The 24,422-nt window shown below is 51.4% G+C and overlaps 7 protein-coding genes across 7 annotated transcripts; 6 read left to right on the top strand and 1 right to left on the bottom strand.

The window, feature by feature from the left end:
- Nucleotides 1-3,350: 3,350 nt before the first annotated feature.
- Nucleotides 3,351-5,127, top strand: JN550_004032 (uncharacterized protein; the record flags this gene model as incomplete). Its single annotated transcript, XM_049315503.1, has 2 exons — nucleotides 3,351-3,709; nucleotides 3,762-5,127. The coding sequence occupies 2 exons, from the start codon at nucleotides 3,351-3,353 to the stop codon at nucleotides 5,125-5,127; spliced, it is 1,725 nt and encodes a 574-aa protein (XP_049174054.1).
- Nucleotides 5,128-5,856: 729 nt separating this feature from the next.
- On the top strand, nucleotides 5,857-6,469 carry JN550_004031 (uncharacterized protein; the record flags this gene model as incomplete). Its single annotated transcript, XM_049315502.1, has 2 exons — nucleotides 5,857-5,976; nucleotides 6,032-6,469. The coding sequence occupies 2 exons, from the start codon at nucleotides 5,857-5,859 to the stop codon at nucleotides 6,467-6,469; spliced, it is 558 nt and encodes a 185-aa protein (XP_049174053.1).
- An 852-nt stretch (nucleotides 6,470-7,321) lies between these two features.
- On the top strand, nucleotides 7,322-9,157 carry JN550_004030 (uncharacterized protein; the record flags this gene model as incomplete). Its single annotated transcript, XM_049315500.1, has 2 exons — nucleotides 7,322-8,249; nucleotides 8,301-9,157. The coding sequence occupies 2 exons, from the start codon at nucleotides 7,322-7,324 to the stop codon at nucleotides 9,155-9,157; spliced, it is 1,785 nt and encodes a 594-aa protein (XP_049174052.1).
- A 2,052-nt stretch (nucleotides 9,158-11,209) lies between these two features.
- Nucleotides 11,210-11,910, top strand: JN550_004029 (uncharacterized protein; the record flags this gene model as incomplete). The annotated part of the gene is made up of 2 exons (XM_049315499.1): nucleotides 11,210-11,383; nucleotides 11,440-11,910. The coding sequence occupies 2 exons, from the start codon at nucleotides 11,210-11,212 to the stop codon at nucleotides 11,908-11,910; spliced, it is 645 nt and encodes a 214-aa protein (XP_049174051.1).
- Nucleotides 11,911-12,326: 416 nt separating this feature from the next.
- Nucleotides 12,327-13,892, bottom strand: JN550_004028 (uncharacterized protein; the record flags this gene model as incomplete). The annotated part of the gene is made up of 1 exon (XM_049315498.1): nucleotides 12,327-13,892. One exon carries the CDS (start codon nucleotides 13,890-13,892, stop codon nucleotides 12,327-12,329), a length of 1,566 nt encoding a protein of 521 aa, XP_049174050.1.
- Nucleotides 13,893-14,695: 803 nt separating this feature from the next.
- Nucleotides 14,696-16,058, top strand: JN550_004027 (uncharacterized protein; the record flags this gene model as incomplete). The annotated part of the gene is made up of 8 exons (XM_049315497.1): nucleotides 14,696-14,745; nucleotides 14,800-14,874; nucleotides 14,923-15,356; nucleotides 15,420-15,452; nucleotides 15,511-15,542; nucleotides 15,597-15,670; nucleotides 15,832-15,902; nucleotides 15,958-16,058. The coding sequence occupies 8 exons, from the start codon at nucleotides 14,696-14,698 to the stop codon at nucleotides 16,056-16,058; spliced, it is 870 nt and encodes a 289-aa protein (XP_049174049.1).
- Nucleotides 16,059-18,228: 2,170 nt separating this feature from the next.
- JN550_004026 (uncharacterized protein) lies at nucleotides 18,229-24,293 on the top strand (the record flags this gene model as incomplete). The annotated part of the gene is made up of 3 exons (XM_049315496.1): nucleotides 18,229-18,607; nucleotides 18,661-24,015; nucleotides 24,070-24,293. The coding sequence occupies 3 exons, from the start codon at nucleotides 18,229-18,231 to the stop codon at nucleotides 24,291-24,293; spliced, it is 5,958 nt and encodes a 1,985-aa protein (XP_049174048.1).
- Between the last annotated feature and the right edge of the window lie 129 nt (nucleotides 24,294-24,422).

The following is a 24,422-nucleotide window of genomic DNA, read 5'->3' as shown; positions in this document are numbered from 1 at the left end:
AGTTCAATAGCTCTTTATATATCAAACACGGCTCTGCTCAGCATCGCTACGTGCTGCCCCGCCCGAGCATTGGAAATGTGCTCAAAATGAAGCAGATCTGCTCTGTCAAGATAGATTGGCAGCGCAATTATCCATATTGAGACGGGACGAGCAACCTCTACTCGTGCATGGCCGCGAAGTGCTAGGTACGTACCGCAGTTTCCAGAAACCTAACTGGGACGAGCCCAGGGGCGAAGAGGTGCATATGCTTAAACCCCAGGCGCTTCCCACCACCCTGGCTGACGCAGCAATAATCGTTCATCAATGCTGTGTGTCCATGTGGGAAATATCCCGATCGAGCAGTCATTGGTTGTGACTCTATTCAGCTGACATACCAGTCCTCGCTGACTGAGGCCCTGGTTCATATTGACAGCCACACTCAGGGGTGTATGAGGTTTGTAGAGCACAGGTAAGGAGTTGTGATTGGCGAGTTTAATTCTCATTAACATATTCCGCAATCCTGTGCCCTACTTGAGCCAAACGCTTGGATGTCACTCATCATCGCATCAGACTTGATAGACGAACACCTTCAGACGGGAACTGGCATAGCGTACATCTGAATCGAGTCCGAGGGTTCCACAAGTACGACGCAGCAGGGCTAGGTCGGTCTCGTGGCACTCACTTGTTTTAGAGAGCATTTCCAAGACCCGAATGAACCACGGGATGGTCGGGTCACACTCTGTAATGTGACGGTTGCATGCTCGGATGGTGCCGTAGGCCAGCAATAACATGTGCCGTGGGGCTGCATGCCTCCCACCTTTGCTTGAGAGGTATTAGTGCTTACACACGAGGTAGACCGACAGACCGACATTTGCACCGCCAAAAAAAATCTTATGGATCACATTTCGTTTTGATGGTCAGGTGTCGGAAGTGATGCCCTGCTGCATGGTCGTTTGAGGCAATGCAATCCCGCATCCGCCATTCGGAACTTCTAGATAGTGTTGCATAATGGACTGCAATGGCTATAGCATGATCCAGGATCAGGGGAGATGACTAGCGCAACGCTCGCAGGTTGTGCCCGGGAGGGACGCCTGCCCAGGGGTCTCATTCTGCTGAAGCCACGCGCTGACGAGCAGTGACTCTTCCACACGTGTGGAAGAAGAGAAGAACCTTCTTGCAGAGTAAGCATGTTTCTGCGCTAGCCATGGCTCCCCCGTCTGCCTTATGATGCTACCCTATTCGTATGTGACAGCTTTAGCGAGACCGAGCTGATGGTAGCTGGCTAACAGAATCAATGAAGCCCCTGTTTTCAGGGCTGAAGAAGAATGGACTATATTTAGCGAACGAGCATCTGTGCAAATCCAGCGAATGGGCAACATTCCGTACATCGCATCAACATGGTGTAGCAAACTAGAACGATGCAGGGCTTTCATGGGAACAGGATCAACCCCGGCGGGATGTTGTGCTGCAGTATGGTCGGTAGAGGTTACACTCCTTATCGCGCTTGAACCTCACGAGGGACTTGGTGTTGTCGTTCCTGCAGACCCGTATGCAGTGTGGCGGTAATCCTTCATTCAGTAAATTGCTGTTCCGCGACGCCACGAAACATGCAGTTTGGTTTCTGAGAAATTTTGCATCATGCAGGTGTCGGCTCCGAGCAACAGCAAGTGAGCCGAATTGAACTGCTGAAGAGGTCAAGTCGTCAAATGGTTCACCTGAAGAATGTCAGCCGGTCGCGCCGTGCAGCGCTGATCAACAGATCAACGGCCAACAGCTCAGCCTCCTCCACTCTTGTTTCAGGGGTCATCCCGATCGCAAATCCGACAGCCCCCACTCTGCTACAGCTTTTTCTGGTCGACCCTTGCTTAGGCTCAACCCAAACGAGACCGTATTGCTGCACTGGTGCATGCATGGATCTTCTATCAACTCCGGCGAATTGTTGGCGGCAATGTGGTGCCAATCGTCTGCTTGTGCGCGGCTGTAGGGGAGGTCTGTAAGCGCACGCAGGCAGAAGCAGAGCCAGCCGCGGCAGCCGTCCAGTCCAGTTCCAGGTCATGTTTGTAAAGTCATCCAATTTCCCATCTGAGTCACTTGAACCCAGCGTCTGAACTAACAGCACGAAGCACCTGAGGCGGCCCGAAACGGGTGTTCTTTAGCAGACAAAGCAAGTCACTTTACCAGCAGGTGCAGCGTATGTGCCCCAGTTGCCGCAAATGGCTTGACGCCATCCATCCAAGTCTTGCAGATCAGGCGCTACCAATGCAAGCCGTCCTCGGGAGGCTCAAACACCAATACTACCACGCGAAACCTTCATTATCATAGGGCGCGCCGCGGGACCCAGTGGGTTGGAGAGCCGGGCTGCGGTGTAGCCACCTAACCCTACAGACGAAGGAGCGTCTGCATAACGCCATGCCTGGTGCTTCTCATTAAGCTCCATCTACCAAAAGCCCATGCTTGGTTTTCAAGAGCTCACATCAGCCACGCTTCGAGCGGTAACGTCTTCATCAGGGTTTCTCGGCTCGTCTGACACACGATGATTCGACGAGAACGGTGAGTATTGGATTCTGAACCCAACCAGGCTGCCGCCTGGGTCCTTCTCAATTTCCTCTTCGTATTCGAACGCGAGCCGTCTGATAGCCATATACACCCTCAGCTTGCCTCTCTGGGTCAAAGCCTCAATGCTTGGCAAAGCACGGTCTCGTCAGCGGCTGTGATTGGTATCTGAACGGCTTTAGTCTCTTACGATAGCACATACTGAGGTGACTGTTACCTCTCGATCTTTCACCCTGCCATTCCCGACGCCTCACGAACTATCGATTTTGGCCCTAGGGTAAGCAGTACACGTTATGAGTCGGCCAAAGCGGTCTCAGAATAGCATCAAGATGACTGTCTCGGCGCCCGAACCTTGCATGTTGCTGCCACCGATTGGGAAACAGCCTGGTCGTTTCTTCGTTCCATCTCGTGGACAGAATACTCGACCCTTGTGTTAGCTGCGGGTGACCAGTTCATGCAACCGCCTGGTGAGATATCTCCCTTGCCTTTGCACTGATAATTTGTGAGGAGCCATCGGCCCTGTTATCCATCATCCTGGAGTGTTCGTAACTCCACGCAAATGGCATGATCGGTGGCGGAGTTCGGCTTCAAGTGAAGCTATCTCCTCTCCGTTGGCCGGTGCCTCCATTGTCATGCTGATGACTATAAAGACCCCGTACCATCCTCGATTTTGATGTCTTTTGGTTCCTATTATCATCAACATAGATCTCGGGCAACGGTCTTCCTGGCTTGTCTTGTTCAATCTTACCTCTCGTTTACTTCAACCTGATCTTGTGTATACCTTGGTCCTTCTTGCCTTTCGCTTGGTCTGAATCAGTATGCAGTCTTTGCTATCTTTCAAGGGCCTCGTGTCCAGCCTTCTTTTGAGTGGCCTCGTGACGGCTGCACCCGTCGTTGATGAACTCAAACCTCGTGCAAGCACCTGCAACACGCCCCAGAACCGAACTTGCTGGCAGGATGGGTTCGACGTCACGACAGACTATGAGAAGTCCACGCCTTCTGGCGGTCAAAGATCGTACAGCTGGACGGTAACTGAAGAGACCCAATGGCAGGGTCCTGACGGCGTTGTCAAGGACTATGTCCAGCTCGTCAACGGCCAGTACCCGGGGCCTACTCTGTTCGCGGAATGGGGTGACACCATCTCCGTGACTATCACCAACAAGCTTCCTGTGAATGGGTAAGCCAGGCCCTGTCGGCAGAGGAGCTTTGCAACTGACATATCAAAATAGAACGTCTTTCCACTGGCATGGTATCCGGCAATTCCATACCAACATCCACGACGGTGCTAATGGAGTGACTGAATGTCCCATCCCACCGGGCCATTCGCACACATACACTTTCAAGGCCGAGCAATACGGCACGAGCTGGTACCACTCCCACACTTCTGCTCAGTATGGGAATGGTGTTTGGGGACCCATCCAGATCGATGGTCCATCGTCGGACAATTACGAAGTTGACCTCGGTGTTTTCCCTATCAGCGATTATTATTACGACAGTGCCGATGACCTTGTTCTGCGAACCATGGCAGGCGAGTTGCCACATAGTGACAATGTTCTGTTCAACGGAACCAACATCAACCCCAAAGATCCATCCCAGGGAGAGTATGCCGTCGTCAAGCTCACCAAGGGTCAGCGACACCGTCTCCGCCTTATTAACCCGTCCGTCGAGAACAACTACCAGGTTTCGCTTGTTGGACACGAGTTCACCATTATCCAAACCGACTTCGTCCCCATCACCACCACAACTGTCGACAACATCTTTTTGGGTATCGGCCAGCGTTACGATGTTATCATCGATGCCAACCAGGATGTAGGCAATTACTGGTTCAACGTGACCATGTTCCCAAATAGCTTGTGTGGTAACTCGGAGAACCTCCTGCCAGCCGCCATTTTCCGCTACGAGGGTGCAACGGAGAGCAACCCCACCGTCGCCGGGCCCAAGCCAACGAACGCCAACTGCCAGGATGTCACAAACTACGGTCCCGTTGTCCAGCGCAAGGCCGAAGAGGCTGCATTGCTTGTCGACGCCGCCGATCCGGAACACCAGATCAACATCGACTTCCAGACTGTGACGCCGGTGACGTGGTTCGTCAACAGCAGCGCCGTCAACGTGAACTGGGACAAGCCAGTGCTCCAGTATGTCATTGATGGCAACACCAGCTACCCGCGGAGCGAAAACCTGATCTTTGTCGACGAGAAGGATGTTTGGACCTACTGGGTGATCCAGAACCTGCGGATTGTTCCACACCCGATGCACCTTCACGGCCACGATTTCTTGATCCTCGGCCACGGCTCCGGCACGTTCAACACGGGTCTGTCCTCCTCGCTGCAGTGGGACAACCCAGGCCGCCGCGACGTGACCATGCTTCCGGGCAACGGCTGGCTCGTCGTTGCGTTCCGTGCTGACAACCCCGGAAACTGGCTGTTCCACTGCCACATCGCATGGCACGTCAGCGGTGGTCTGAGCGCCGACTTCATGGAGAGGCGCGATGAGCAGCTCGCGTTCATCAACGATGCCGACCTGGCTGCTTTCAATGAGAATTGCGAGGCGTGGAGAGCTTCGGGTGCTCCCCCAAAGATCGACTCTGGCCTCTAAGTTGACAAACACATGATCCTGGACTCTGTGTCCTTTCTAGAAAAGTAACGCACCAGAGTCTTTTTGTAAGGCGTTTTTGGCGTCGTGCTCCACGGGGGGTGCGGCAAACTGCCCGAAACTCCCTTGCCACCTCGCAAAGCGGCGTTGTGGGTGCTGCTGGCGCCTGGCACTATTGACTCAGCGGACGTGCTGGGTCTGACCTGGAAAGGGAAATGCTGGCCGACTTGTGGTGTTGTGTTGCTATTGTCATCCGCTTTCGTCTTCCTTTCGCGACTGGCATCTTTCCTGGCTTCAATCATCGCTCCTCTGGTTTCTTCATGTCAGCCTCCTTCGATTCTTGTCTATAGCTTTGTGCCTTTCCCTCCATCCTTGCGAGGCGGCGACCCCGATGAGCTGAGGAGAGCTGGTGTTCCTGCGCCGACAAACTCGGGGTGGTCGTCTTGTGGTGTTCATATGAGGGCTTTTATTGTATATACGCAGTGTATCTAGAAACTCGAAGTGGTCGGGTAAACAGTACCGTCCATGCTGATTTTAAATGAAAACGTTTTGTTTGTACAAATGGCCATCCTCCACGATGCGAAAACGGGATGTTGAAATAGACTTCCAGAGGCTGAAACCCTCAATGACGCAAGTTTCAGACAACTTCCACTTTTGGCAAACCAGACGCTCACTTCTGCCACGGTGCTGATGCTGTCTCTCTCGCTGTCCTGCAGCCATCCATGGCAAGCCATGGATCTCAGCGACAGCCATCGGGGCCCCAGACAGAAAAGGCGGGGAACTGAGACGTGCAATCAGAGCGCTCTATCTTTCCTCTATGAACGTTACTCGCTAATGCTGAAAGCTGCAGACGTTTACAATCCCCCATGTCCCAGAGAACACAAGCATATACGCTGAAATACACCAGTATTGGGCCTCAGTTGTTTCCAAATACCTTGACAACCCGCTTCACGCTACAGCCCAATGCAGTATTGACTATCAACCGGTGCCATCCCTCATCGGCCAACACAGCCAGGACCGCGGCGGTAACGCCATAGGGCTCTCGGGGTCAGATCCAAACCGCTTATTTCTGGAGCTTCAGTGCTCGTGGGCCAGCGCTGGGGACGACGACACTGTATACAATCTGACGCGGGAGGTTACTGAGTGGCTAGAGACCAAGATCCCAGAGTGGAATGTGCAGGCTGGCCTTGGTGAGTCCAGTTACCTGCCATACTTCATGAATGATGCTATGGGAGATCAGAACGTAACCGGCTCATATCGAGGATACGTTGGTCTGAAAGCATTGCAGCAAGAGGTTGATCCGCAAGGGCTTTTCAGATCGCGTGCCGGTGGCTTCAAGTACTAGCGGTACTAGTTAGTGCAACGCATATCTGTTATGCTTAGCATTGCGTCAGTATCCCCCAAACGCGGGGTCTTGACTCTCCATTTAAAAACTAAGAAAGTATAAACCCCTCCAACCTCCGTATCGTCTGGTGTTTAGGGAAAATCCGAGCGAACGTGACAAAAACCCGCCATAGCACTAAAGGCGAGGAGGACAAAGCTATATCGAGTCGTGTTCAAGGAGTGGCACCTTTGAGTTGTGATGAAGAGGAAATGGTCGATGTTTCGGACTATGATACGTTCTTACAAAATAACCTGACCTCTTGCACCATGTGGATCGTCGGCTTCTACCCGAATGGAGACGGGACAGGCCGTGGTCTTTCTACCCCAGCGAATTTTTGGGGAGATTTCTCTTACCCCTGTCATCCACGTGTGCCAGATCGATTACTATTTTCAGCCGGACAGTCTGCTGAATTCTTTGTACTGAAGCCCGACGGCGTACTAGAGGCGTTCGTGAGATTCTGTCTCATGACTGCCAAGCTTTGACTTGGATCCAGCCCTTATCTCATAGCCCAGGGCCCGCTTAATAGACTCTGAACCTAGAACGCATGCATGACACGGGGTGGCCGACGACGTGTCTGGAATCAACGTGGGGAAGGGGAATTTTGTGTAACGATTGCGGCAGTGGTGTGGCCAATCATGCAGCTCGAAATAGCCCGCAGCCGGCCAAAGAGCAGAACTCGGACACACTCCAGACCTCAGACTGTTCCTTCACAGATTGGCCATATCTTGCCGTCACTGAACGTTACCCAAGAAACCAAGACGACTACCCGCTGTATTCTACTTGTTTGCCTGCTTGCCCCCGCGCTCGCTTGCTATGGCTAAACATCCCGGTGGTGACGTCGGCCGGCGCCTGCTGCCCGTCATCATAGATGAAGTCGCCCGAGACGATCCTCATAAGGCATGGGCATCGTTACCCATTGACGACTATGACCTCTCCCAAGGCTTTGAGGACATCACCTACGCCGCGTTTGCGAATGGCATCAACAAGTTGGCGCACTTCATTGTCAAGGCATTTGGTACTTCCGACAACTTCGAGACCATTGTCTACCTCGGCATCCCGGACCTCCGCTATTACATGCTGCTATATGCAGTATGCAAGACTGGCCACAAAGTCCTCTTCAACTCGCACCTCAACACCTTGGACCTTCACTTGTCTCTCATAGACCAGGCAAAATGCCACGCCATGCTGCTAGCCCGCGGTGTGTACGCCGAAGACATCACCAACAGCCGGCCTATGCCCAAAGCGGAGATCCCGGAACTTGATGATTTACTCGATCCATCCGATCCTGTAGCCCCTTTCCCGTATACCAAGAGCTTCGCCGAGGCACAGCGCGATCCATTCGTCATATGCCAAACATCAGGCGCTACAGGCGACCCACGGCCAGTGACCTTCACGCATGCAAGCATGGCATGCATGGATTCACAGACAGAGCTTCAGGATGTGGACGGGCGCCCTCATTGGACTTGGAAGTGTGACGTTGGTACAAGGTACCTCATGATGGCATCACCATTCCACCCCATTGCCGTCGTGTTGGCAATGACAGTGAGTGCTTTTGGAGGCGGAGTTCTGATCCCAGGATTCCGGCATCGGTCTGTGGACAATATCAATGAAGTATGCGGCATTATAAAAGGCTCCGGGGCAACAACTGGGTTTATGCCGTATTTCCTCGCAGATGTTATTGCCCGGTTGCCCGACGCAGAGCAATACATCAAACAGTTCGACTCAATGACGTACGGGAATGGTACGTTTTACATTGCAGACTAATATATGGCTCTTATTGACATGGCCTTAGGAAGCGTATCTGACTATGCTGGTGAAGTATGGTCGAAGCACTCTCGGTTACAATGTGTTTGGGGCGCATCGGAGCTATTAAGCCCCCCATTCCTCGAAGGAGATCCTGAAGATTACGCGTATGTCTTCTTTGATACAAAAAATGGTGGTGTCGAGTTTCGCGAACGAGACCTCGAGTATTACGATGATGACGGATCGCGACTTCCGCTGTATGAGTTAGTGATGGTATTCAATCCGACTTCGCAGCGCTTTGCCGGTTATTGGGCAGGGCGTGGTATTACATCTGCGCCAACCAAACCACCCTACCCTGAATATGCAACTGCCGAGGTCTGGACGCCACATCCGGATCCAAAGAAGTCGAAATATGCTTGGAGGTTCATTAGCCGTATCCCGGATCTCGAAAGCCGAAACAACGAGTTCGGCTTTGGATTGGAGAAGGCACTCGGATATCATGAAAAGGTACAGAACGCCATCGTTCTGACCAGGTACAACGCACAGCCGATTGCCTTGATCGAGTTGTCCAAAGGGGTTGATCGTGCGTCAGCCGCGACCTTATGGGCCGAAGCTATAGCCCCCGAAAATGAAGGTGTACCTGAACATGCAAGAGTTCCAGAGTCACACGTAATATTCGTACCATTTGGCAACTTTATTCGTGGTTCCGAGGGCCATTTTCTCAGGAGACAGACAGAGAGAAAGTACGCAAACGAAATCGACTATGTTTATGGTAAAGCTCGAAAGACATCAGTGATAGGTGGCAAGCCAAGATACGAGTCTATAATAGAGACAACTGAGGTTGTCCGGACAGTGGAACAAGAAAATACGGACAGGCATTTTCCGGTCAGGGACCAGAAGGTTTGAGGATATATGATCAGTCTCCGGAGGTGACAGCATCTGAGCTTATGTTGTGGCATTTGTGGTTACTACGGAAGAGTGAATAGGCTTCGAGAGACGGGGGAGCCGGCAAAAGGGACGGAACGAGCTGACGCATGGAACTGGACAGGTAAAAGGCACTGTTGAGCAGGCAGTCGAACTAGTTTAACTGTGCATAGAGACAGGAGAATAATCTCACAGATGACAAATTAATCTCACAACAAACTTTAGCTGGCCAATGTGAGAGGCTCCGTAGTAGCCATCGTTGGCCAGACTCTAAACCCACAGCCTGGTTCTGTTGCTTCAGCATAAGCCACTGTAGACGATGGCTCTCTGTACCTGGTAGGAAATCCCACTACTCAGTATTGACGCGCTTGGTGAGCCCCAAAAGACGCCTCGTTATCATATCTTCTGCTTCTAGCGCGGACAGCTGTCAACACCTACGTGATTAGGATATGTGTTTTCCTTACATGTACGTCAACCGCATTGGATATCATTCATTGGACTGTCGTAAAACTCTTGGTTCCGGCTCGCCATCGACTGTAGTCCATGGTGCGGTTACTGAGCCTGCGGATGAGCGAAACAGAGATAACACTTAGATGGCATATGTGGATGTATCAAAAACGCCAGTAGTGTGGCTTGATCAAATTGTGCGTTCATAGGCGCTCACAGGATCGGGAGCAGCTACTGTACCAAAGAGGCGTGGCCTGAGAGACAGTAAAAATAGTCAAGTGTGACAGCTCTCGACGGAGGAAAAGAAAAAGAAAAAGAAAAAAAAGGCAAGCTTCGCTCTACCTGTACAGCAGACATATGAAATAGAAGGTACCCGTATTATTCCATCGTGCCTCAAGACACCCCCTTCATCGGGTCTGCGACCGTGGCAGGACTCTGCGAAGCCAATCTCTTTCCTAGAGTTGGAGGATCAAAGGAAAGTGGTGCTATAAGGTTGCTATAATGATATGCATGAGTCATTTAACTCTTGAGACGCAGGGCAATGAGCTTAACGATGCAGTGGACATCGAGTTTCAGATCATGGTTTTAGGCCAAATGGCCGGCGGATCGGCTGCTTAGCAAATTTGTTGACTTCTTGGCGCGACAGACTGGGCCGCGATATCACCTTTCCCTAGGTTCAGACGGTCTTATGTTCGACCGATAGCCTGGTCATCAGACAGTTGGCAGGCCGCCCCAAGAAGGCTATTGCACTTACCACGTGTTTTCGCTCGTTGTCCCTTGTGTTGTTCCAAGAATATCACAGACGGCTGGCTGTTGTGGCTTGAGGTAGGGCAGACACGTTCTGTGGATTCAATTGGGACAACGGCGCAAACCCCCAAATTCGGCAATCCCCGGCCGGCCACGAAGCTTGTCGGTGCCCTGCAACACTACACCCCGCATATAAACCGAAGGTTTGAGCTTCCACTTCCTTGACAAGCTCCGGGCTTTACGACCGAGTGCGACCACATCCGTCGGTTGATGGCCGCTTTCGGCAGGCGAATAATCCGGCACCCCGGCTCTCTGGCGATAGACTTTCCCGGTCAGGAACGGAGCGCGCAAATAAAGTTGTCTAGCACCGGCTCCAGCTGGATCTATGCAGCGTGCATTGGGATCTATGCCGGTCGAATTGGTTTTCGGCTGCCGGATGCCACACCTGAGTCTGGGGAAAAATTGGGGGCAGAGGGTCGATAGGCCCGGAAGATATTTCGGCGCGCCTCACTTCATCCGATCATTGGGTCAGATAGTGCGGTATAGGATGTCTTGGTAGATGCCGCCAACCCGTCAACTTCAACAATACATGGTCACATGAATCTTGGCGCTGCGACAAGGAGATGAGCAAGGCGTGTCAGCGGGACATCGGCATGCTCTAGGAAGTATTCCATCTGGTCTACGATGGACTGGAAGGGTGATCAAGCTAGCTGGCCTGGAGCACCAAGTATATAACTTGACGATGTGTCCCGGTTCAACGCTCGTCGGATTGTCCTTGAGTGTGAGCAAGCCAGCATATAGACTGTGAAAAGCTTCAAGTCCATCACCCCAGCCGCCAACATGAAGTTGTCTCTGTCCGTCCTCTCCGCGCTCCTGGTTGCCTTCGTCAGCTCGGCTCCAGTCGAGCTTGCGGAACGCAAAACCTACGGAACTACGGCCAATGAGTACACTCAAGGTGCCTGCAAAGACGTGATCTTGTTCTTTGCCCGTGGTACTAACCAGGGAGGCAACCTGGTAAGTGATACAATTTCTCACCTGGAGGTCATCACTCACTAACATTGATGTCACAGGGTGAGATGCCCGGCCAGCAGCTCGCTACCGCGCTTAGCAACGCCTTGGGCACGAGGCTTGCCGTTCAGGGTATCAGCTACTCTGCCAGTCTCACCGGCAACTTGGCAAGTGGTGGATGCCCGGCGTCCGAGGCTGCATCCATGACAACCCTCCTCACCCAGGCTGCCAGCAAGTGCCCGAACGCCAAGCTCGTCGTCGCCGGGTACAGCCAGGGTGCTGCCATGGTACACCGCTCGATCGAGAAAGCTAGCTCGTCAGTTGTCGCAAAGATCGCTGCTGCAGTCACCTTCGGAGACACACAGAAGAAGCAAGATGGCGGTGCTATTCCCAACATCTCCGCCTCCAAGACGAAGATTTTCTGCAACAACGGTGACAGAGTCTGTGAGGGAACCCTCATCATCACCGATGCTCACACCGACTACACTTCCAGCGTCTCTCCCGCTGTTTCCTTCATTCAGTCGAAAGTGTAAAGAGGCGACGTGAGAAGCTGTGCGATCTCAAGCGATCTTCAACCTTGTTTCTAGCATTCATAATACTCCGTTTTCACGACGTAGATGATGATTATCGTTGATCATCAGCTATGGACTATGAAACCATCACTAGTCACGTTTAGCTGGACAGCGGTGGTGCCTGGAGTTCGCCTTGAAGCTAAATCGCTTCTGAGGGGTGGTAGAGGTTCTACAATCTACATAAAGTAGTTTCATTATGAATCAAGTCACCTGACACGTACTGTATGCTGTCATTCTGCATTGTTAATTGCTCCTACGTATTGGTCACTCGTGTAACCGAATCCAACAGGTCATGCATGAGACCACTTCAAGCTACCTATGGCGTCCCATTGGGGGAATTTAGAGCTCCCTCTATCACTTCCAGATGATTTTCACTTCTATGCAGTCTCCCAAGCGCTCGTAGTAAGTTTCGGAGATGAAGGGAAAGTCGGCTTCGGGTCTGTTGTTGTTGCCTCTTCCTGGTCGGAAGTTTGTTCCTGCAGCTGACCAGCGTCACGTCCAATGATATCAGGTGTGCTAGTATCTGTGCGTTCCATCTGATTCGATTGCACAGCAACTGCGTCTATTCCTGGTTTCTTTCCTGGGTTCGTAGTTGAGAACGACATCTTTTCTTCGACCTCGCCACTAGCGCTTGCAACCGCAAATGGCATACCAGATGTCTCGAGGGTGCCAGTTTTAGGAGTGTTATCTGCCGTAACAGTTTCCACACTGTCCAGTTTCCTTTTCAAGGGAATTAATGTCACAGGTGTCGATTCAAGCCGCGGTGCTGTGTACTTTGGCACAGGAACGTGTCCTTCTGAGCTAGGGGGACGCTCTGTTAACAAGCCATCACTCGTGTAAACATTATTCATCGTGTCCGTTTCTGTCGTATTTCTGGCGTCCCTACTAGTGCCAGCCCTGTAATTTTTCTCGGGTTCCAACATGATCTTCTCATTCAGTATCTGCGGGGAAGTATCTGTTGCAGTCTCTTTGGAAGCAAGCTGAATCACTGCTTTGTTTAGGGAAGGATGGACCAGGTACCATTTAACAAAAATGCCAGCAACGGCAAGCGCCTCTAGCTCTACTTCCAGAGAATGCATTTCTTCGTATGAACCCGCCTGGGCATTGGCAGGCACCCCTTCACCAAACCTTGTCCTGTACGTCCTGGTAATCGGCTTCCAGGTGACGTGACTGTTAAGGCTGCTAACAAAGCCCACAAGCTTGGGGTCAGAAACAACAACTAGAACACGAAACGTCTCTGCCATCTTAGAGAAGTAGTGGCTGTTGGTCTTGACACACTTTTCCAAGATAGCTTTCCTCTGCTCCCGGATAAAGGTGCGTGCCTTTTGAAGGCCACTAATTGCCGCTGCAATCAGAGAATCCTGTTCTGCCCTTGGCCCGTCAGAAGCCGAGACCTGTTGAACCTGGTTCAACGTAGATTCTGATCCAAAAGACACAAGGCCGATGGGGTTGCGAGATTGGTTAACCTTTTCCGCTACTCTAGCCGCTACCCAGAGCACGAGGGTTCTCTTATCGCGAAGCGTTGTGTGAGACGGATGCGACATGGCTGCTGCCGGGCCATCATGACCCATGAGCCAGGTAAGGTCACACTCCTTACAATAATGGAACCACTCTTCTGAAGGCGCCATCGCTGGTGGCGTCACCAATGTGAACGTGCCATCCTCGTTATACAGCTCCTCAACCTGGGGTCTTTCTGGGCTACCACTGCCAATTCCTGCGCATAGTCCGAGGTGGGTGTCCAACTGGGGCACAAACAGTGCGTTCGCTCCTTGCAAGGGCAGCCGCAATCTGCATGTATCGGCTGCGAATACTTTCTCGTCGACAAGACACCCATGGTTGTCGCAATTATAGCTGTGCAAACACTCGTAGCAAGTCCTTCTCTGGTGTTTGGAGCAGACCGGCAAAGGTCTACACGGCGCGTCTGGTAAATCTGCCATTCGCATTTTGGTGGCCCATTTTGCGATAAACTTCCAAGTTGCTGAAATTTACCAACATGGCTGCTCCATTGTCTCATAGTGTAAGTATAGTTGGCTTTCATACGGAAACAGTGAATCGCGTCTCAATAACAAAGAAGGCGTGTTCACTCAATGAGCTGTACCTTTCATGACATTTTCTTCAGTCAATTCATACCTGACCTTGGTAAAGCGTTCCTTGTGTTCGAATTAAACGTTTCATTGGACTTGGGAAACCTTCAGACTAGTAGCGAATCCCATCAAATCGAATCTATCTATTAGAAGAAGTGCACAATCTTGTGCTTGCAAATGCTTTCTAGCACTGAAACCGTGGAGAGAAACTGAGGAGACAGCAAGTCCACTCGGGTTCATCAATCTCTCTTTTATGGAAGATTCCTTGACGACATGGCGCCTGGATTGTGCACCGCACAAATGCATGAAGGAACGTGACTTATTATGTAGCCCTGTAGGACGGGCAAATGTGGAGACCTACAATCTGTGGGCACCGGGCATGATAGAGAGGCTAAATTAGGCACGTTCCGCACCTCAGGCTGGCAGGAAAAGTGGGTCCCTGAACACTCACCATGACGACATCATTACCGTCTTTGTCTAACATATGTCTTTGATTCCATCACTCGGCAAAGCAGCGGGCATTCAACATATCAGTCGTCTGCTGAGCTAATTCACAATTCCAGCTCACATCCCAAGTCTCCCTCAGCAACATTCCCATCACTACATGCAAGTTGACCTTCTGGCCCCCGCAAAGCACGACTACCACAATCGTCGCTATCAAAATGTCGACAGGGTTCGCAGGCAGTATGCAGGCGAAGGCCCAGGAGGTTGCGTAGGATGGCCAGCCCTCCAATAGTTGGCGAGACTTGATGCTAACCCTCTGAAGCAAGGAAGATTATGAGAAGGCTCGAGCCCTCGCCGCCGATGCAGCACGAAGCGGTGCTTTCCTCTATCCATTCAAGTAGGGCCCGATTCCGCGTACCTCAAAGGCCCAGGCTGATATTCGTAGGGGTATTTTTTACTTCCTGACCCATCGAGCCTTATGGAAGCCGCTTGCCTCCCGGCTCCTGCCCACACTGGGCCTCTCGGCTGCTGTGGTTGCCGGCATGTTCTTCTTCACGTATCTGCCGCAGCTGGCGATTCTGGTCTTCGTCAATGGACCTCTGGCTGTCTTCACCACAGTTTTGCTCATTCTCAACGAGAGCTCGACCCTCATCAACATTGTGTCTCGCAACTTCCTACTTCAGGATGCTTTGCTCGATACCTTTGACGGAACTCTGGTCTCGCGCAACGCCACAGGGGTCGTCAGTGAAGGTCGGCAACTCAAGTCTGGCGGAGATCCCATTGAACGGCTTGGGAAGATTCTCAAGAGTCCTTTTGAAAAATATAGCCCCAAAGCCTTGATTCGATACATTATGTACTTGCCGCTTAACTTCATCCCAAGTATGATGACCCCATAAGTGCATCGTCCCGCGATTCACAGAGAAGCTGACACTTAGCAATCAGTTGTTGGCACGGTTATCTTTATTTTCATCCAAGGTGATTCCTCCTTGAGGTAATTTTTGGGGAATATTTTCTGACGTACTTATTCAACTAGGCCGAAGTCGAGGTCACTCCGTCCATGGCCGGGTATGTTCTCGCACCTCTTCAGCTTGATGCTCCAGTCTAACGTTAGTCATATAGTACTTCCAACTGAAAGAATGGTCATCGTCCCGTAGGTCTGACTGGCTCGCGCGACACACCGGAGCGTACACCGCGTAAGTAAACACATTGGCCATGGCTCACTGCCCAGTCGCGGCAGCCACCTCCATGACGAGGAACACAGGTGCTTCCTGCTGCTACAGCTCCTGAGTATTTCATACAAAGCAGGAACATAGTCAACACTTCTGGGAGATTTTACTAATTGAGATGATTACAGGTTCGGCACTGTTGCGACTGTCTTGGAGATGATTCCCTTTGCTGGAATTTTCTTTGGATTTACCAACGCAGGTAAGGCTGTTTCGCTCCAATGCAAAACCCAGATTTTTTTTTTGACAGAATATAGTTGGGGCTGCTCTCTGGGCAGCGGACATTGAAGAGAAGAACACTCAAATGGAGCAGAGCACTGCCCCTGGACTCCGAGAAGCGGCAAAGAAAGCCGAGTAGGGAACACACGATATGCAACGGGCCGCGACCTCCGAGATTACCTGATCGACGAGCTTCCCCGTCGTACGGACCGTTTCTATCGGCGCAGATGGTTCAGAAAGACACCAAGATGTACAAAGATAGCTGTATCACATCTAACATGATGCAGTCAAACATAAAGGCAGAACTCATATTGACTACTGCCTTCCGTCCTTGGTGATGCGAAACCCTGAACACTTATTAAACTTGGTGCTGCCGCTTAATTGCAGGAGATAGACTCCAATATTTTGCTGACTCCCGTTTAAGGGCGCATCAATTTTGCTAGGCTTCCAAAATAACATCTCCCATGCATACATAACCTGCAAATGTTTCAAGCCGTTGACAGCATCTGCACGTGTTTCTGAGTCCCTCCCAGGTGACATGTGGTTCAAGACAGAACAAAAACGACCATGTCTCAAATTCAGCAGCTCTTCTATGTTTCCATCATTAAACGCTCGGATATGATAAAACGCCATGCGAGATCTGGTTGATGCACTCATGCTTGTCAGACTTCGCTTCGTTTCGTTTGCTATTCATCTGATATATGGCAGCTTGTGTAGCACATCAGATCGCCAATCTCCCGTGCAAGCTTCGTGTTTCTGTTCGAATTAAATCTTAAGGATGGAATTTATCACCGTTCGGTACGTCGGCTGCATGCATAGTCCCGATGCGTACTGCCACCAAGCTCAACGAAACTGGTATGTCGATGTCGGTCACAAAAAAAAAAGAAAAAAAAAAAGAGGGGGGGTTCAGGCCTGATGTGGCTAGAACAAGGTGAAAAGATATGGGAATTGAAAGGGACTCTAGGGAGCTTTCCTACCCTGAGGTGTCAGCTGCATATTGGGGTTTTGTGCCACTGTAGGCTGCCTGCATGCCGCTGCATACAGCCTCAAATTACCCCTGCCGTACCACACCATTGGATAGCTTCCTCAGCTTCTTTTCTTGGCTTTCCAGTTCTGACTTTGGTAAACTAGGCAGGTTTATACGTTGAGCATCATGCAATGCTAGAGTTATATGGATGATGCAACGTCAACCCCATTCTGGAGCTATCACGGAGGATCTCGACTACTGCACCCGTTGTGGCAAGATCGCCCACTTAAGACCGTTATTCCAGGGGCGATCGGGCTCATAAGAGAGTTGAGAGATGATTGTGAGGTAATCATATCTCAAGAGGCGGATATTCGACCGAAATGCTGTAGTATAAGACACACTAAGTCCTCCATGTCTTGACCATCTCCCTGACTCATTGCTTTGGAGTCAATAATTTTGCAACGATGCGCTTGTATGATCCGGACACGTCAAAAGGCTATATACTTGACATCTTTGGATTGGATTTCTCCGGTTCTGTCATGAGAGAGCCCAGGATTGCATGAATGCTGGATACCACCCACAGGTCATAGTAGCGGGTGTTGAGATGCCAAGCTGCACGCGACCACGTCGCTATCGGTAGGTAGCAGCTTGGGAAGGATTGCAACTGAGAATTTCTCCGATGTCAAACGGCCTTGCATACATTCGACATAAGCCGATTCTAAATCTTTGCCTCTTGGTGTAACACATAAAGGATGTTCAAATGTCGGGCCGGCTCACACAGTCCTCGATCGCAGGCACATCGGCAGCCTCACAAGAGAGGATCAGTACCTGAGCAATGATTCTTTCGGTAGAGTCGCGGAGCTACTTTCCATGTAGCTATGCCTTTCCCAGGGTGTTGCGGTGTCTAGAACCAATCTGCTTGGAGAGATAGACGAGCGCACTTGCACTCCGTACAGCGCTGGTCCTGAGACCTCTCACTTATCACGTCCACGCGTCAACCCACCGCGAGCCCAACGCGTGCCTTCTTTTTAACCGAGTTTTTCTCGCGTGCAAACAGACGAAAAGAGTTCTTTTCTAATCTGATCTCCTCAGACCACGCAGGACTTTCCTTTCCTTTTCTTTTCTGCCCTCAACACATCCATCACCCCACCTCCCGAGGTCGTCGGCGCCCTCGTTCGTTCTTTATCATCATTCCTCGTACTGAGTCCTGTGACTCTTCACTCTTTACCTTTCCCTCATCCTCTCATCGATGACCTTGAGGAAAGTCTTGTTGTATTCTGTTTGATTCATCTTCACATCACATCACGGCTTTGGTCCACAATACTTCGTCCCACCGTCGACGATGAGAGGGCCCACTCTCGCTGTCAACGTACTGTTGACAGTCTTCCTGTCAGGATTTCTCTCCATCATTTGGGCGTGGCCAAATGTACGCAACTTGGTCGAGCGACGTGGTGTCGCTGAGCATGCTGCTGATGACGGCCTACACTATGACCTCTACGGCGGACCCCCTTCGGATCGTAAGGGCTATCAGTTTGCTGATGCCAACTATCCCCCGCCCTATGGTCATATTTCTCCTCCACCGGTTTCATCCCAGTCGCCTGTTTCTTCCTCAAGTGGCTCGCCTCTAACCGTAACCGCGCCTGGCTCTACTACCTCCGTGTCTTCCCTGGCTGGTTCTGGTACCGCTGCTGGTTCAATGAGTGTTTCGATTTCAGTTTCTGGTCAGTGTAAATCATTAATCTCAATGAAGGACTATTCTCCATACTAACCTCAGGATCCATCTCGACAGACTCGACTGGTCAGACTTCGATAGGCGGCTCCATTTCTGCGTCATACCAGGGCACGACATCATCGAATACTGCCTCTGCCTCTGGATCGTCACTCTCAGATACTAGCATAGCCTACAACACTGAGTCTGAGAACAATGCACCCTCAAGTTCACAGTCATCGACATTTGGACAGTCAGTCATCACCGGTTCAAGCGGCCTCACTACTAGTACATCTAGTGAGGGTGAATCGAGCTCGTCTACCTTGACCGAGGCGCTGGGCAGTGCCTCAACGTCGTTGATGATAACCTCTTCTGTAAGTGATGTCGCATTCCTCGAATGTTTCAGGGAGTTGTCCGTTACCGCTGGTACTAAGTTGCATAAGTTTTCTGGATATCTCTCGAGCACGACTGGGACTGCCTCTGGTTCTGTTGCAACCTCCGTCCCTGCTGGCTCTGGGGCCACGGTAGCCCCTGGAGCACAAACACTGCCTCCACAGACATTGACAATCATCACTGTCTTGTCAGGTGTGCCAATCACAACCGTCACCACGCGCCCAGGAACCACCATTTTCGCGTCCAGCGTTGGCGCGATCACTGCCAGTACTTCAGGTTCTCCGGGCAGTATTTCTTCATTGACGACGAGAAGCGAGACCTCTGAATCTATTACGGTCTCAAGTTTCTCCACCAGTTCTCTGAGCACGTCACCCACTACCTACGCTGGCTACAGTACCACTCCAATATCTACTGATAGTATTACTGGGTCCGCTCAGACTAGAAGCACCAGCACCACAGGGGTGGTAGGAGGCTCAACTTCTTCGATCGGAGCCTCTGGGCAGTCCCAGTCCACGGCCAATGCTACCAGTACTATCAACAAGTCTTCGAACGTTTCCAGCCCTTCCCTTGCAGTTACTACGTCTGTTAGTAGTTCTGGTTTGCCAGCATCGACTACCTTCACGTTAGCGAGCAGCATTTCAGTTTCCCGTTCCACAGAAACTCAGTCAATTCGCCTTAATAGCACCACCGTTGGAGCATCTTCATACACTGTTCTCAACTCCTCTTCATCTGGTAACGGTGGGCCATTATCTTCTCTCCAACCAATTACTTCGGAAACCACGGCACCGTATGCAGCAGAGAACTCTACCTCCGTCATTGAATCCACTGGCTTCAGTAGTCAAACCAGCCCCTCAGTCACCTCACGTGAGACGAACTCTGCGATGCCCACCTCTGAGTCCAGGTCTGGCTCAGCACTGAGTTCATCCAGGCTTCCACCGTTCCCTACGTTTAATTCGACCTCCATATCAGGCCCTAGCGGATCCTCATATGGACTCTCGCGAAGCTCTGTGAGCCTGACGGTTACTCCTTTCTTGTCGACATCTACGCGTACATCTTCGTCAGGGCTTATTGGAAACGGCACCTCCTTAACCAGTATTCCTGCATCTGGCAGCCTCACTTCAACAACGACAGCTCGGAGTGATACAGCTTCACTAAAAAGCGCAAGTACATCTTCTCTCAACACAACTTTGTCTTTAGAGATCCCCGGTGTGACAACTTTGCCCGTAACCGCAACGGCAGGGACATTCACATTCACACTTCCCTCAGGTTCGGGATCAGCTACACCCCTCTTTACATACTCGAATGTAACAACACTTTCTGGATCTACTGGGTCTTTTGGCTCGCTCACATCTTCCGCAAGCCAGTTCACCTTGACCTCGGCTAGTTCAGTCTCTTCTAGTCAGATCAGTCTCCCTTCGAGTTCGCCTCCATTTCCACTGTCAAATTATACGTCTTGGAGCGGCCCAAGCGGCTCGGCACCTCTCACAGGAAGCCAAGGCGTAACAAGTATTTCGACTGGTCCTTCAGGAATCCTAGGTAGCTCGGAGTCAACTTCTTCCCCCACCTATGCACCATTTAATACAATTTACACGACGTCGAGTACATCTCAAGGCTCTTTCATCACCTCACCGACTGGCACCGGCCCAAGCTTCTCCGGGCAGAGTATCAGCAACAGTGAATATAGTGGTACGACTGGTAACACAGTCCTGATAACTAGCCCAACTGCGCCATACCCAATGGCAAACTCCTCAACTCCTGATGCTGGTACAGGAACCGGGCCAGCCACCCAAAGCACTAGCGGCTCAACCACAACAGTCTTCGTACCACCAACTCAATCCTCACTGACTATTCCACCAAGCATCTTCACTGGCCCCACTGATGGTTCACCTACTGGCCCAAGTCCTGGACAAACCTCTGGGTCGTTCAATCCTTCTTCCCCCGTAACTACGGCTAGTAGAGGGACCGCATCTTTCCTTCCTGGATCATCCGCCTTGCAGACAGTCTCATCTGTGAACAATGGTACTTCAGTGCCCCCATATTCTTCTACCGGACCTCTGCCTACCACGGCTTCTACGCGGACTTCATATACGACATCACCAACCGGCGCCTCGTCAGAGTCGGTGGTATTTGGCTCATCGTCACTTATAACAGTCCTTTCCACGGTGTTCCCCGACCCTTCGCTTACTATTTCAAGAACTTCCCAGCCGCCATTCCCGGTCACTAACACCTCTAGCGGATACTATAATCCCACGGGGTCGTTGAGCGGCGGAGCTATTTCTCTCAGTTCAGTGGCGACTCCGTCGGCACAAACTGTCTTCACTAGCCTATTTCCGTCCGGATCGCTGACGGAGACTAGCACAAGTGTTTCTAACCCTGTGTTATCTACATATTCCAGCAATGGTTTAGGCAATATCACGGGTATCACTACTGGTTCACAGCCACCTTTCCCGGTCACGAATTCCACCGTGTCGTTCTCGGAGCCTACTAATGCTCCACCCGTTGAAACAGAGAGTTCCACGACACCTCAAGTGACTACACCCTCTGGTGTTACATCATCGAGCCTGCTTAACAATGGTTCCACGGCTTCTATATTTACTACATTTGGCTCAGAGACAATCACTATATCCGAATCTCCAGTTCCCGCTTCGGTCCCTGGCACCTATACGCTAACCAGTGGTACTGGGTCTACTGTTGGTCCAGCCATCACTGCGTCGGGCAGCATTCCTACAGCACCAGGCCCAGCCAACACGACACTATCCCTATCAGAACCATTCACCTGGACTAACTCAAGTGGAGCTGTGGTTCCCTCGCCAATATCTGAAACGATAACCCCTACAGGTCCAATCAATACGTCTCTTTTGTCCACCGTTAGCCAGACGGAAGCTTTCACCGGTTCGGCTACGCAGCTATCAACTAATCCATCTGGTAAAGGGACCAACGCACCAGGAGCCGGGTCATTCTCAGTTGCGAGTTCGACATTCCTATCAAGTCTTTCCTTATCAGCCTCGAGCTCAGTTGGGAGCACAGTAATCACGAAGAGTCTTTCGGGATCTATCACTATTCCAATACCGACTGAAATAAGCACCAGTTCCGTTGCCTCCAGTGAAATACCATCAGATACGATGCCGCCATACCCAATGTCGAATTCGTCCATCATCGCGAATCCTACAGGAACAACTGGTGCATCTTCATACCAGCCTATTCCGATTAGTGAAACTGGGTCTTCCCCTACGACAAACTCTACTGTCACTGCAGGAATTTCAATCCCACTCTCCATTGGTACCTCGCAAACAGCAGCTCCTCCCTTTACTGGAACCATCACCTCTTCAGGCAGCACATCAGAAATTTCCGGGGCATTGAGTTTTCAGTCTACGCCTCTGGAAAGTGGGACGATAGCGAGTCAGAGCACCAACCTCTCCGGTACGAAGCCGACCACGGTATTCAGTACGGACTCTAGTTCGTCATCGGAAAACGGTTATAGTGGTAATCCAAGTTCCAGCGGCAGCCAGACAACTACCCCAAACACCAAGCCCAGTCCATCAATCACATCAAGAGCGACGTCGGTCTTTTCGTTTGGGACCCCTAGTTCCACTTCAGCACAGCCGACTGGCTCCCTATCACCATCGTCTGAGGGGAGTGAGCCCATCAAACCATCAAACACCAATGTAGATAGCTCAGTAACGAGCAGATCGTCGCGATCTATCTCGACAGAAATTCCCGCCGGTTCATCATTGTTGGGGAGCGAGACACTCATTTCATTATCCTCTACGAGGATGAGTGCTTCCGGATCGGCGCCATATCCGGTGACTAATTCCAGCACTGGTTCCCAGCCAACAGTATCAAGCAACAGTCTTGTTGTAACGCTTTCTCCTACGTCGACAAGTGTCTCAACTTCAGGTTCCAGCACCTCGGGCTCCAGTATCCAGGCTGCAACGCTGTCATCAACTTTGTTGATTTCAGCAACAAGCTCTGGGCCGAATTCCAGCGGTGATGGACAAGCCAGCTCGTCCGGGGGGACAAGTTTGCCCATCCCAGTGTCATCAATTTCTTGCAGTGACCCAGCGTGTGTATCACAAAGCCTAGCGCCTGATTCTGACACGACATTTATTACGCTGACACTCACGTTCACTTCTGGCATTGCTTCAGGTTCGTCCATCACTTCCACCGAAATTCTGCCAACCAACGGTCCAGTGCCTACCACTGGGTTGCCTGGCGTAACATCAAGTAGCTCTAGACCATATGGCGTCTCGAACAGCATAGCATCACCTGAGTCATCTACTATCGCTGGATCGAACCTCCAATCGGAGACTATTCTGTTGCCCCCTACTACTTCCTCATCCACGGCAACACTGAGCACTTCCGTGACGTCGAATCTCCCGGCTGCTCCTGTAACTTCGGAGGCTTCTAGTACTGCTGCAATCGGAAGTAGCTCATCCGTAGTCGTTACGAGCAGCTTGGCCGCCTCTATACCAGCACTCTCTTCAGCGCCTTTCCCTGTTATCAATTCCACAAGCCTAGCAACAAGCGGAACGGTGGCCTCCGGCGCGCTCACAACCAGTACTTTGACGCCTAATGTTCAGTCAAGTGGTCAGACACTGACAACACAGGCTGGACAGACCCCAGGTTCTACAGTCTTGCCGGCTTCGACAGAGTCTAGTCAAAGCGGCACTTCCACTTGCACTGAAGAAACAGTATCGTCATTCCCTTCTATCACTACTTCGTCCAGCAGCTGTTCCGAGAGCGAAACGTCATTCACCATGGCAACCTCAGCTTCGACATCGTTTCCACAGTCCAGTCTCTCATCGTCGATATCTATCGACACAACATGTAGTGAAACTACGACAGATAGCCTGATTTCAATAACCGGTTCGGCGACGTCAAGTGCAACTACAATTTCGACCGCTGAAGCACAGTCCCAAGCCTCAATCAGCAGATCAAGCGGCACACTTTCGTCGAGTCGATTTGGTTGGACCAGTACATGCACTGACAGCTCAGCATGGTTGTCATCCGTACCAAGCGCTGTCCCCTGTAAGTCCCCTCTGGTAAATGTAGGTGCCCATCTCCTAGCTAACTATTCTACAGCTAGCCTTGCATCGTTCGGCGGTCTTCGGACGACCTTGATCACTTCTACCACAACCCCCTTGTCCCCAATTGGGTTCAGTAACAGCAACACGGGTGCGCTTGATGCATCCTCAACTTTGACCGTCCTTCCCAGCACGGCCAGCTCGCTCCCTCTTGCCTTATCCATCCCAGACCGCCGCCATGCCGCTCTGCCCGCTGCTCCTCACGGCGGCTCTAAGGCTTGAATTAGTTCGAACACGGAATCAGATACGACCGTTCGTTACGGGGGCATCTCTTGGCAGTCAGTATGGATTTTCGTTGAAGCCCGCGCTCAATCCTGGCTTTGACGCAGGGCATATGCTTAACCGAATACA

This window comes from Neoarthrinium moseri, assembly GCF_022829205.1.
Source record: "Neoarthrinium moseri strain CBS 164.80 chromosome Unknown scaffold10_Wmoseri_CBS_16480, whole genome shotgun sequence".
NCBI lineage: Eukaryota > Fungi > Ascomycota > Sordariomycetes > Amphisphaeriales > Apiosporaceae > Neoarthrinium > Neoarthrinium moseri.
The sequence above is the reverse complement of the archived record's forward strand: the minus strand, read 5'-3'. Positions and strand labels throughout refer to the sequence as shown.